The 13,439-nt window shown below is 44.3% G+C and overlaps 1 protein-coding gene across 4 annotated transcripts in view; it reads right to left on the reverse strand.

The window, feature by feature from the left end:
* The window catches only part of PIP5K1C (phosphatidylinositol-4-phosphate 5-kinase type 1 gamma), a 66,314-nt gene that overhangs the window by 24,334 nt on the left and 28,541 nt on the right, over positions 1–13,439 (reverse strand). For all 4 annotated transcript variants that reach the window (XM_006269328.4, XM_059719645.1, XM_059719644.1 and 1 more), the window contains exons 2-6: positions 8,155–8,186; positions 5,896–5,988; positions 5,399–5,529; positions 4,335–4,452; positions 1,485–1,637 (exon numbers count right to left, since the gene is read on the reverse strand). In XM_006269328.4, coding sequence (XP_006269390.1) covers positions 1,485–1,637; positions 4,335–4,452; positions 5,399–5,529; positions 5,896–5,988; positions 8,155–8,186 — 527 coding nt within the window. The remainder of the gene's footprint in view (positions 1–1,484; positions 1,638–4,334; positions 4,453–5,398; positions 5,530–5,895; positions 5,989–8,154; positions 8,187–13,439) is intronic.

A 13,439-nucleotide genomic window follows, 5' to 3' on the forward strand; every position in this document is an offset into this window, starting at 1 on the left:
AGGAGCATTACAACTGTATTAAAATTTAATACTCCTCATCTCATCTTGCCTAACTAGACACAGGAGTGAGTTTTGTGAGCGTGTAATTTGACACTGTGCAACTTAGTGGCACTATCATGCCAGAAGTTGAAAGCAGAACTTCACTCTCCAGACTTAAAGCAACTCAGCATCAACTGCTATGCTCTCTCAGGTCATTTTACACTACAGCTGATTTTGATAGCAGCCAGAAGATCATGTGTGTATTAGCACAGTGTAATTATCTATGAAATGTGCAGAAACAATAGCATAAAGGCTTTATAATGGGGCACTAAGTCAGTTTCATCCCCTATAATTATATTTATTATCCATCAATTTATAGTACTTGGAACAAGAAAGATCTAGTCACTGCTTTCACTCAACTTGTCTGCAGCAAATGAGGCTGTGGTTTCAGGATTATAACACTACAGTGAGAGCCTAAAAGTCCCTAAGACACTACTGAAGCTTTCACTTGGTATGGATTTGAATGAATCTGAAAAATCCCAAGGAAAACAACATGATCACTTATTTATACTCTATTGTAAGACATACGTAGAGCAGGGCAGTAGGATTCCCCTTTGTAGCCTTTGTGTTCTTATAATGCCTTTTCCATAGGAAGCTGAACTTTAAGATGCAGCTGTGTAGGAACAGATGTCTCTTGCTACTAAGGTCACCTATATTTCCATTTTCACTGGTTTCAGTCCCTATTCACTAGCTGTCTCCTCTTGATAAGTCCCTTTTAATACATGCATCCTGCAGAGTCCCATTAACCCACAACATTACTGAGCCTTAGAGTAATGCAGGTTAAGAAAAAGGTGCAAAGCTACAGCTCGTGGATGTTACTGTTAAAAGTCTTTAATAGACAAATTGGTATCGTGGCCTGTAAGTGACTGGAAACCACTGCAAAGGAATATGCAGCTCATTGCTAAGTAAATCTCTACTAAGCAGCCTACGCATTCAAGGAAACTCAGGATAGTGGAGTGAAAATTAACATGGCTGGGTGTAGCAAAACCAGGGTAGCACCTCCCCCTGGATGCTGCTTCAGAATCATAGAAGAACAAAGAGCATCCAAAGAGGAGACAAGTGAGAGGGATAAAGATGCAGAGTCAATATACCCATAAAAAGAGGATTACTGTTATGGAAAAAAAAAAATGGTTGGATTGTGACATAGTAGTGGAAGCAAATTACATTCTTTCTGATCCCCTTACACAAGGCATGTTTACCTACTGCCCTGTGATGCCCTGCATAAAGCAGGGGGGAAATCTGAAAGCATTTGTCAGCACATGGCTGCAGTAGGCCAGGAATGTGCCGTCTCTGGGTTTAACGTATACTTTTGTTCAGGTGTCATGGGGCAGGCAGGCAAAGGGAAAGCCTTCTGGGTTACCAAGTGCTCCACATGATGCACAGTACTCCAGTCTGCGGTATTTGTCCTGCAAACCAAAACAAGCTCTGCACAAAAAGATACGCACCATGTAGTAACCAGGAAGAAGCTTCTGCAAGAATTCCGCTTCCTTGTGCATCACAGTTTTTATGATGAACTCATCATCGCTTGTGACATAGAAGAGCGAGCCACTGGCACCAGGGTTTGATAGCTCAATCAGGGGCTCGTTACATAATGAATACTAGGAAAAAAAATTAAAAATAAGTGGGATTCATTTACCATGCAATAAGCTGGACCAGAGTATTCTCTCCGAGGTACTCCTACACCTCTACCTGGACTTCTAGAAGGCATGGAAATTATGCAACTTAAGACTTAGTTCTCATTGCGGGTTAGGATTCGGAAGCCTAGGCAGGAGACAACTTACAAATGGATGTACACATTATATTCCAGAATGCCCCAACTGTTTCAAGTCAAGCAAGTCTTCGTGCTCTCACTAACATTCAGGCAGCATAATATCTTATCTTCTAGTTTGTGCAGCACAAGACCAACACGTTTGGTTTTCTTTCCTTCAGTGCATTACCATAAGCATAGGCAGAGATCAGATTCTAAGAGACAAGACAGCTTGCTCAGGGAGCACGTGTCACAATGCTAGGAGGGGAACAAAATGCACCGGCTGTTCTTGATGGTGATCTCTAGTCTTGGTGATACATGTGCTGACATTAGAGATAACGTGGTTTAGTCACACACCTCACACCTTCGGTGCAGCAGATAAGAATTCATGTCCAAATAGGCAGAGCCTACCTGCAGAGGCTAGAAGCAGCTAAACGTAACCATGTGTTAATGCATTTAGACCCCAATCCAGGCAAGCATATGTGGAACTATGAATCTGAACAACAGATTCTCAAATGAGAATATGCTTGATGAGCAGAGAGGAGGTAGCACGGAAAGCAAGGGGGGAGCACAGTGGAGCTAAAACAATCCCACCCCATCTGCAGGTGTCAAACAGGGTTAGGGCAGCATTATGTATATCTACCATATGAAAGTAAGGGAGGGAACTGCAGATGCGGAACACATATAGGACATAATCAAAGCAATAAATTGAACACTCATTATTACATATTGAAAACAGCTTTCAGGGCTGCGTGGATTAATAAACCAAGACTTTAATTATGCATGAGACAATTAAGTTGATCAAGATGTTTGCTGCTATGGCAAGCAAGAGAAAGAGGGGACACAGGGACAGCAAATCAGATCTGCGACCTTTGGAATTTAGGCAGACTCTCTTCCCACTCAAATTTTCAACCTCCATCATCAAATCAGCAAGCATTATCCCCATCTGTGCCATCTGGGATAGTTGTTATTGTCAAGCTGCCCCATGGCAGAGGCTCATTTTTGTTCGAGCATTTTCAGCCCCGATAGCCCAACTCCATGGCTGGAGTCAGAAAACTAGATCCACATATAAGAAAGTATCACGTCTCTGGGATCTGCTCCCTGTCCTCTTACAACAAACTTAGCCTTGCTGAGAGGAAAATGTAACCCTAGAGTATTCCCAATTCTGTCAGCTCTTGCTACTGGACAAGCTGGGATTTTTCTGAATTCTATCTTGTCCTGTAGTCATATCAACAGCATCAGGAGAGCAAGCTCGATTCTAGCCTGGCTCTCCCAATCTGCACTCTCAGCATAACGATGTTATTACCTGAGAGAATGCACAAGGTAAAACACCTATCTTCACTCAGAGATCCCAGGGGTCTTTATTGAGCCATCCTGCAGAATTCATTCTTTTTGCTTTTAAACGGGGCAAGCTTTGTGTTATCACCAAATAAAAAGATATGGAATCGCATTTTAAGCAAATGCAGTTTAGAGCCTGACAGCAGATTATCCCCTTTATCCCACACACAGGCTACCAGCTTCCTTTTAGAAGAAGGTGTAGTTGAGTAGCTTTGCTTTTATAAACAAGAAGTTAGTGGGTTCTCTTCGGGACATCCTGAGAGGATGTCCCAACAGACCTCATTTACTGAAAAGGCCACAGCAGACAGACACTCCAGAGGACAGGGATCACATTTGATCCATTCTCTTTTAGCTGGTCTCAGACTTGATAGAAGAAACAAAACGTCACAGCTTCTTTTTAATTTGGCGTCCGTCTGGTGTGCTAGACTAGGGTTTGTGGCAACCTATTGCCCATGGGCCACATCTGGCCTGTGTAGCTTTTGGATCTGCCACAGCTGTGGCTTCAGTAGCAGAGGGCTCTGCTGCAGTCAGGTGCCTGGGACTTCAGCAAAGTGGGGAGCTCTCCCTGCACCATGTCATAGTCGGACACTAGAAGCTTTGGTGGAAGGGGAGCTCTCTGCAGGTGGGTGGCACAGCTCCAACAGGATGGGGGGTGCCATCTGTTGCATTGGAGCCACATGGCAGAGAATAAAAGGCAAAGGCAGCCAGGTCCTACTACTTCAATACCTTAGATCTGAACTGGGTAATTCCAGTATCCCCACTGGAAAAAACACTTCTAACCCCTGTACTAGACCATAGATTCTGTCTATCCCAAGGATTCAACCACAGATACTCTCCACCACACACACAGCCACAAGAAGGGCGCAAAGGAGAGAGAGCTAATATTTTCTTCCTCAATCTGCCTCTGATTTACCATGTGATACTGCCAAACTTAACACTGCCTCATTTTCCCCACTGACAAGTACAGTAGTTATTCATTTTATCCAATGCTTTGAGAACTTCATAAGGAAGGCTCTGTATAATTTTTCAGTATACTAGCTGAAGACTGTACTTCACAAATATGCGATGAAATCCCTGTGGCTGGTCACAGATGCCAGTATATGACATTTGTCAAGCTAAATTTTGCTGATGCTTTTGGCAAAGCAGGATCTCCTCAGGACAAGTCATATATACAGCATTAATTGCAGAGAAATAGAAAACCCATACATACCAAATAATCGTCTGGACGAATGCCAAATAGCTCTCGGAAGTACCGAAAAGCCACAGGTGCATAGGTTTTGAACCTGAAGTCAGGGTAATGATGAGCTGGAGTAAGGTTACTTCCTTCGCTGCATGGAAAAGATATTTTGTGAGCAGTATGCTGTATTGTATTAGTGCCCGTACTAGCAGGCAATCCTAGCGGGGGGGGCAGGAGGCCTACGGGTGATCCGGGGGGGGCCTTCCGGGAGTGGCTGCAGACGCTTCTGGGAGCAAGTGACAGCCGATCGCTGAAGTGGCTGCAGCAATATCGCAGCAATCAGCCAAAGCTTGCAGGGGGTGCATCAGTGCTCCTACCTGCACCCCCTGCCCACTGACTAAGCAGCAAGCGCAGCTGGTCAGGGGGTGCACCAGCACTCTCAGGGGGTGCACATGCACCTCCATCCACCCCCTACACATTGCCATTGCCCATACTGCGATCTATGTGCACAATCCCACTGGGTGAATTTATTTTTTAAGAAAATAATGATGGTTTCATATTCCAGGTAAGCTAAGCTTCCTAAAAAAGCCATCACAAGAAGTCACCAGCCTAGGAACTAAAGGCTTGCGTCACCTGGGTAGGATAATAATGAAGAGCTCTATAATCATTGGGCCAGGAAACCCTCTTTTCAAAAAAGAGACTAAAAGAATGCAAAGCTGGATAAATATGAAATAATTTCTGCAAGCTCTGCCTCGTCACAGGTCCAATCATGCAACAGCTGAAGATGTCAAGGGAATATGATCAGGAAGAAGTGTACCAGGAATGAATCTCTTTCAGTGTCAAATGTATTCTATCTAAGGACAAATTACGTATTATCTGATAGAAAGGAAAACAAAACTGATAAAAATCTTCACAGCTAGTAAGTCCAGTATGTCCCATCTCCTAACCACAGTGTTGCTGGTTTACTACTTCCCAATAATGTGTTGATAAGAAATAGTAGCATATTTTCAATACTCAAAGTGTCCATCTTCCTTTAGAACAGCATAAAGAAGGGAATAACTCATCCCTGAATTTTGTTTCTCTCCTGCATGCCTTACCTGGGGAAGAAAATACTCTCCACCACATAAAAATCTTGCATCAGAACATCTCTTTCAGGCTTGGAGCTCAGGTTCCCCACTGTGTATCCAATTCCTAGCTGGATGGCCCCTTTCAGAGTGGATGAAGTAGTCTGGAAGAAAGAAAGCAGTCAATGCACATTTCACTGTAGGTTATAGCAACAGGACTTCTACATAGGTAACCTTCCAACTGCATAATCATGCCTATGCCTCTGATACTGCTAAACAGATTTAATAGGCTTCTACACAGACTGCCTCAGTCTTCCGCACAGTCTGACGACTGTACAATGCACATGAACTACAAGGACAATATAACCCACTGGGAGCAAAATCTCATCTCTCTAGTTTGCCAAGAGCAGACCCAAAATCTCCATGTCTCGTAGTTTGTACGAGCTATTCTTAGGCCTCTGGTCCCCAACACCACTCCCAACACGTTACTTTTCCGTAGGTGCTACTTTCTGAAAGTCAAGAAACTGAACCTTTTTGTAGGTGGTTTCGCCAGAAGCATCAACTCCACGATGACCTATCTTCTTCCCTTGGCCAGCCCCAAGCTGTCCTGATAATGATGGGCCCTAGGAAAGAGTAGGTTTTATGGTTAAACCAGTGAAGAAAAACCACACTAGCTGAAGGGAAGGTGTATACTGGCACAGGCAAGACCAGGTTGTCAGGTTATAACTGATGTAGTGATGTCTCCATCACTGTGTAAAGAGTCTACAAAGCACACAGATGTAATTGGCATCAGCAAGGCTAACTCATACCATCTGTTAATTATACATCCCTCAATCCAGGAAGTACAATACAAATACCCACTTGTGTGTGCGTCACCCACAGTAGGATTGTGCTGTGCAGGTGAAGACAGTCGACTCAGGAGAGCTAGCTTTGTTTCCCAGCTATTAGACTCGCCTATGTTATTTCAGTGTCTCAGTTTCCCCATTTGTAAAGTTAACAGAACTTTACTTCCCTGCCTCATGGGGATGACGGCATCAAATTTCATTAACCTGTGAGATGCTCAAGTGCCCTGGTCAAATACCAAGTCAGGTAGACACTCTATTCAAATAGGAAAGTCTCAGGCCACCATGGTTTTACAGCATTAAGCCCATGTTCTATACTCCAACTGAGAAATAAAAAGCAGCCAATGCAAATGAAGCACCACTGCTGTTCATGTAGAGATAATCCATTTAAGCAAGCTGCTGTTTACAAATGATTCAGGGCCCAAGCCCACACAAGATGAACTGCCATAGCAGTTTCCTCCAGAAGTTTATAGTAAAGGTCTGGAAAAAGCGGTCCAAGTGCCAGTGCTCAAGGTGAAAAGCAATAATCTCCCCTGTTCTTTGCCCCAGCTGTTCTACCACAACTAATTTAGATTGTTCGGTCTTTTCAAAGTCAGCCATAGTTCATTAATTGTATATCAAGCTACTTGTACACTGTCAAGTTTTAGGAAGTGTCCTTTGTAGCCCTATGTCTACAAACAGCTCTGGAGCATTTCTTCCTGCCCACAACCCAAACAGATTGAGAAGAACAAGCATTGAGCAACAGCATAGTGTACCACCACATATGTTTTGAGGGAGCAATACTGCTCAAGCATTCTTTTGTGTTAAACCTTTAATAAATCGAGAGGCCTGTTTTTAGACATTAATCTACACCCATCTGCAAAGACCCACTGCACTTTGCCAAGGATGAACACTACACTGTTGGCACTGGGCTATGCTGCAGCACTTGATAATCTATCAGAACCAATGCCTATAGGTGGGACCATGCAATTCTGTTAAAACTGCAGCAAAGCCTCACATTTCTGCTTCTATCAAGAGCTTGCAGATATTTCCATTCAACTGCAAAGCTGATAGAAATCATTCTGGACAGGACCCACTGGAGTGTCTATTTCCTTGTAAAGAGACCTACCTTGTTTTCAGACATCTCTACACTGCAACTTGAGTTACCTTCAAATGAGTGCGGTTAACACTACTTCGCCCTCCTAGTATGAGCCTCAGAACCCACTACTCATGCACCCAGCGTCAACAAGCACCAAACCTTTTATGTTGCTCAAAGTTGGACCAAACAAAATCTGCCTGCACGGTATGCCCTAAAGGATCAGGTATGAACTTAAGGGAAGAGCTTTCGATAGGAATCCTCCTACTAAAAAATCCCTGCTGCCAACTGTAAAGAATTCAGCTCCAAAAGGCAACAGTGACTCAGTAAACTGTAACCTACATGATGTGAAAGAGGAGAGATCCCTGGGACGGATCCCTACTTACTTAGGACTTACAAACTGCAGTCTGGAGCCGGTGCAAAGCAACGATGCAGAGGTGATGTGCATGTGCAGTGGCCTAGTGCAGAGATTGTTCTATAACAAGCATACACTTGCCCTTTTTTTAAATTAATTGGTGCATCTCAGTCCAGTTCCAAACAGTCATGAATTATCATCATGAAATCTGCCAGGGCCAATCCAGTCCTCCTGTGTGCTGAAGAATAAACTCCAGTCACCTCTGTACCAGATGCGATTGCTTCAGGTCAAAGATGTTCCTCAAATACCTTACCACCACCTACCAACCCCATTGCTATGCTGGATAAAGATAGAGGACCTGATTCTCCTGCTTCACGTTTGCACTAACCCCAAGATTTACTTTAAAAGCATGATTCCCCAAAATGGCACCTTCCTTCATTTTGAGTGTGCCACAGGAAAGCTACTTGTGTTGGCTCCTCTGTTTGCAGAATGTATAAAGGATTTGTGTCTGACTCACCTCAGTAACAGCTGTCTTCTTTGGTGCCAGACCTGAAAAGAGAAGGAAAATATCTCAGTAAAAGGATGTGTGCAAGTTCCTGGTCCGATGCTTTCATCACAATGGCTGATCATCATTCAAGCAGATAACCAAAAGCACCAAGTATTAATCTTTCTTTCCCTTTTTTTTTTTTTCCCTTTCTTATCTAAGTCATTTGCGCGGGGGTCTGAAGTTACCGAACAAACTCAAACGGTTCCTGCTATTAGAAGCTCAGTGGGCACTTTTTACCTCTTATGGTCAGTGATATTTTACTGTAGTGGGATTACAGTATTACCTTGCCCCCCAGTTTCTGCTGAAACACTGTCTGCTTAAAGACTACACAAGAAGTCAGTAACAGGGCAAGTCCCAGCCCAATGCCTTAACCACAAGATCACTTTCTCCCACTTATCTGCTTTCAAACTTTGCAACTTAGGACCTGTTTCTAGACAAGGATGAGAAAAGCCTCCTTAACTGCTTGGCATATAAAACATTAAGGAAACAGAACAGTTTTAGGCACTGTACTAAGTTTCCATTTTAAAAAAAGAGAGTCAAATATCTAAATATCAACAGTTCAACTAACACTAGTGCTGAATTGTGGTTTCTATAAAGCTAGTTCTGGGCACATCCAAGTACTGAGAGCTGTTCGGAAAAATTGCCTTTTGGCAGTACATCTCAGCCCCATCAGGCTATTCCAAGGGTCGTAAGTAGTGACTCTGTTTTAAGCACCAATTTATTAAATGGGGAAAAAGTCACCTTTAAAATAGAATAGAAATAATGGATTTAATGTTGCGGCTGCCTAACTAGTACCACACGCTTCCAGTTACCCAGTTTGACATTCACAGGGCCCTTGAAAAATGCTTCTAGAATTACAAGAATGATAGGATCAGGAGAATATTAAACAATCCTTAATCCCCATGAATGGAGGATTTAGTTTTGCAGGAGACCTGTAAGCAGACCGCTGAAGTTCATTCTGCAGAGAACAAAGGCATCATCAAGCAGCCACTTCTCCCCACTTGTTGCAGCCCCCACTCGTGGTCCAAATTTACAGATTTCCCTTGGTCAGAGGAGCTAGCTGGTGAAGCGACACAGGGAACAAGGAATGTTTTCCCACTCCAGTTTTTTTAGCATCCTTACAGGGCTGCCATAGAGCAATGCAGACCAGTGCAGCTAGGCACCACTTCAACACTTTTTCCATTTGGCCACGCATTATGGATATGCATAACAAAAACAAACAAAAAAGACAAAAAAAACCCAGTTAAGAGGGAAAACCATAACTAAGCCAAAAGTGCAACACCCCAACTGCTTAAACACACCACTTTAAAGAACTTAACAAGAAGCAACTGAGCAGCAGCACTGTAAGGTTTGGTTCCAAATAAGTGTGTCAAAAAATGTACGTTTAGAACGACAATGTAAGCAAGTCACAGGTTTGCAACCAAGTCACGTGATTCGATTGTATTTCAGGAAACCGATCTCAGAATAGGAAGGAAAAGTGCTTCCTGCTGGCTGAGGGGGTAGCTGCTTTTGACCAGAAGCAAGATGATCTCACTGGCCCTGCTTCCACTAGGGATTACTTTAACACAAAAACTTTTCCACGGCTGAGACCTTCCCCCCATATCAGACCACCAACTGCTTCCATAAGACCGGTGTGGCCAGCGTGGTGCAACAGCCAACCTACCTCATGCTCCCAATTTGCATACATCAGTGAATTAAGCAAGTATTGGAGGAACGGCCAACTTCCTATTTAAATATGTCCCTCAGCTGAGTCCAACAGAAAAGTCACCAATAGGAATTACAAGCTGAGTTCAGAACCTTTTCCATTGCACTATGTGAGTTAGCTGTGTAAGTTTGAAGTCGGGCAGAAGGCAGGGCAGAGTAGCACCTTATAGACTAACTAATTCGCAAGTTTGCTTTGTCAGACGCTACAAATGAATTCATAGCATCTGGCAAAGTGAGCTGTTGCTTACAAAAGCTTATGGCTCCATAAATGCTAGGTACTTAGTCTAACATGCCATTCTGCCCTGCGTCCTACCTGAACATCCTAACATTATACTTCTTAACTACACTGCTCATTCTCATTTTGAACATTAGCACTATTAATATTTTCTAGGAAGGAGACAAAGAAAAAAAGTTATTTCACAGGCCTTCTAGGAAACAACATCATTTCCTGTGTGCTTGTGTTGCCCATTTATATCAGGGGCATCAAACTCCCCTTGGGTCAGTCTGCAGGCTGGACCACGATCAACCCCCTGTGCAGTGCTGGGTCTGGCCCACACACTGCATGCAGCATATGTTGGCTCTGGGGCTTGCTGTGCACAGCACATGGAGACAGCACAGGGCATGTATTGCCTGTGGGTTAGACCCAGCAATGCAGGAGAGTGTTGGTCCAAGGCACTGCAAGCAACCTGCGCCCCAGACCTGTGCATGCAGCACAGGGGCCTGGACTAGCCATGCATGCTGCATGTAGCACAGGAAGCCAGCATGGCATGCATGCTGCACGTGACACCCCACCAGACTGGCTTTGCACGCTGGCTTCAGCATAGCCCAACCCAGGACGCTCAGAGCCAGTGCACAGGGCTGGGCCATGGGGGCACTGCCTACAGCACATGCCTGGGACCAAATTCCTGTGCTACATGCAAGGCACATGGCTGCCTGCCTGCCAGCCTAGCCCACACACCGCATGCAGCAAGCAGGGCTAGGGGCAGTGCATGGGGTCAGTCCAGCAACCCACATGCTGAAACATACAGCTCCATATGCCACAGCCAGACTATTGGCCATGTATTTGATGCCCCTAGTTTAGATAGTAAATTCTTTGGGACCCAAACAGGTTTTCAGTATTGCCAGCCACCCAACCCAAACCACCCCTTTTGGTCTAACAGGACAGAATCTCCTCCCAGTTACACCAGCAGAGCTTTGTTACAAGCAATGGGAGTACAGAAAATAACAGCTGCTGCAGCTGAGCCAAAGGCTAATTTACTGTGCCAAGTATAAGAAGCTGGAGGCAAAGGCCATTTTCCCATTTGCCTTGTAATCCAGAGGAGTTGCACTAATCTCCTTCCTCCACACTGTCAGAATTCCAGAGAGAGATTATCTTTAATTTGGGGCTAATTATCACAAGCTGCTTTAATTCCCAGCATTTAAGTGTCCAATGTTGTACATGTACCAAGTACAGCCTTCACCAACTGTCTGGGTCAGCAGACAGAGAGATGATCAAATCAGCCACTTGAGACAATTAGCTGCAAATCTTTGGAACAAGTTAAAATTTAGGTGAACAAGGAGCATCACTCTCAAAAATCAGCCTTATAAACACAGGCTCATGCATGCAGAAACTGAAAATATTCCACTGGCTACTCAGTGTGAAGCATTAGGTTGTGCTTATCTCTTAAACAAGCTGACAGATGGCCTTCTGAAAACTGATTTAACTACAGCTTCAGGGGTAGTGCCGCCACAAGAGACATTTAGTTTCATGCACGAGTTGGGGCTCCGGTCTCAAACACTTCCCCACAATGCAGAACAAGGTAAATGAAACATTTTTTACCGTGCTTGATGCAGCTCAAGTTGTCCTGTTGCTGCTTATTGCCCTATTTTATGCGCCTTCAGCCAGCTTTGAATGAAGCCTATTTTCAACTTCGCAAGTATGATTCCTGACCTACTTTAATTGTGTTGAGATGTTAGTATGAAAAGGAATAGCAATTAAGTTGGTCCTGTAAGGGGTCAAGTGGTAAGATTTTTTTAATACTGATCCTTGTACAATTGTGTGATTTAAGTCCCTCACATATTTATTGAACATTAAAATATTGGTTCCAGGGTCAGACTGAGGAGTTCAGAGCATCATGGCAGCTTGTTGCAAAAGCATCCTAATAATTAGCATGTTAGAAGAGCAACGCAGAAGATGATGGTAGCAACCGTGGGATGGGTACTGGCCCAGGGCCAGGTGGCCCTGGAATAATCAGTATCCCACCCATCATCCTGAGCAATCCCAACATACCAGTAAGATTATTCATGCGTTTCACAGTTTTGCTCCCTAACAGTCTGAAATCACTGCTATAAACAACTGGCACCTAAATAGGCTCGCAAGGTGGGCGGATCAAAACCTGATGGCATTCAACATGGAGAAATGCAAGGTGCTCCACCTTGGGAGAAAAAACCCACATCATACTTACAGGCTCAGCAGTGCTACCTTGCTAGCACCATGACCAAAAGAAACTTGGGGGGGGGGAATCATGATTGATCACAAGATGAACATGAGCCACCAGTGCGATGCCACAGCTGGCAAAGCAAACTGTGGCTTGCATCCACCACTGCATCTCAAGCAAGACCCGAGAAGTTATCCTCCTGCTTTACTAGGCCTTGGTGAGGCTGCAGCAGGAGTACTGCATCCAATTCTGGGCTCCACACTTTAGAAAGGATGTGGAGAAGCGTGAGAGAGTCCAGAGGAGAGCCATGTGCACGATCAGAGGTCAAGAGATCAGGCTTTATGAGGAGAGGCTGAGACGCATGGGACTCTTCAGCCTGGAGAAGCAAAGGCTCAGGGGGGATTTGGTGGCAGCCTATAAGTACATAAGGGGTGTGCATCAGGAACCGGGAGAACGTCTGTTCACCAGGGCACCCTAAGGGAAGACAAGGTCTAACAGTCACAAACTGCTGGAAGACTGTTCTGCACGGGACACAAGGAAAAACTAACTTTTTTACCATCTGAGTCTCCAGAGTCTGGAATAGACTTCCTTCAGAAGTGGTGCAAGCAGCTACTCTGGATACGTTCAAGAAACACCTGGATGCCCACCTTGTTGGGGTGATCTGACCCCAGCTGACTTCCTGCCCTTTGGGCAGGGGGCTAGACCTGATGATCTCGTGAGGTCCCTTCCAGCTTCATGTCTTTAAATCTATGAATAATCAGCAGCAGAACAGGTGCTTGTAGGAGGCAGGGAACAGAATTGGTAGTGCTGGCTGTATAAATCAGTGCTTGATCCAAAGTCAATGGGATCACTTGTAAAACAGTCACACAGTGATCTTAGCTAAAGAGGAGTGGACATTTCCAAATGTAAATTCTTAAAGCTCTGACATGTTAATAGTAGATTCAAAAGATCTAGTGATCTGGATGGCATGTGAGCACTAGCAGAGTTAGAGACATTTGCACTGTGCTAACAAGAATAGCCAGTTTAATGTGCAGTCTTCTCACTAAGGGATGACTCATTATTTTACCTGCTGGGCAATCCCATCCTAGTTACTACTTGCAATAAAAACACATGGTTAGTGAACAGATATTTACA

The sequence above is a fragment of the Alligator mississippiensis genome, chromosome 16 (genome assembly GCF_030867095.1).
Source record: "Alligator mississippiensis isolate rAllMis1 chromosome 16, rAllMis1, whole genome shotgun sequence".
NCBI classification, from domain to species: Eukaryota; Metazoa; Chordata; order Crocodylia; family Alligatoridae; genus Alligator; species Alligator mississippiensis.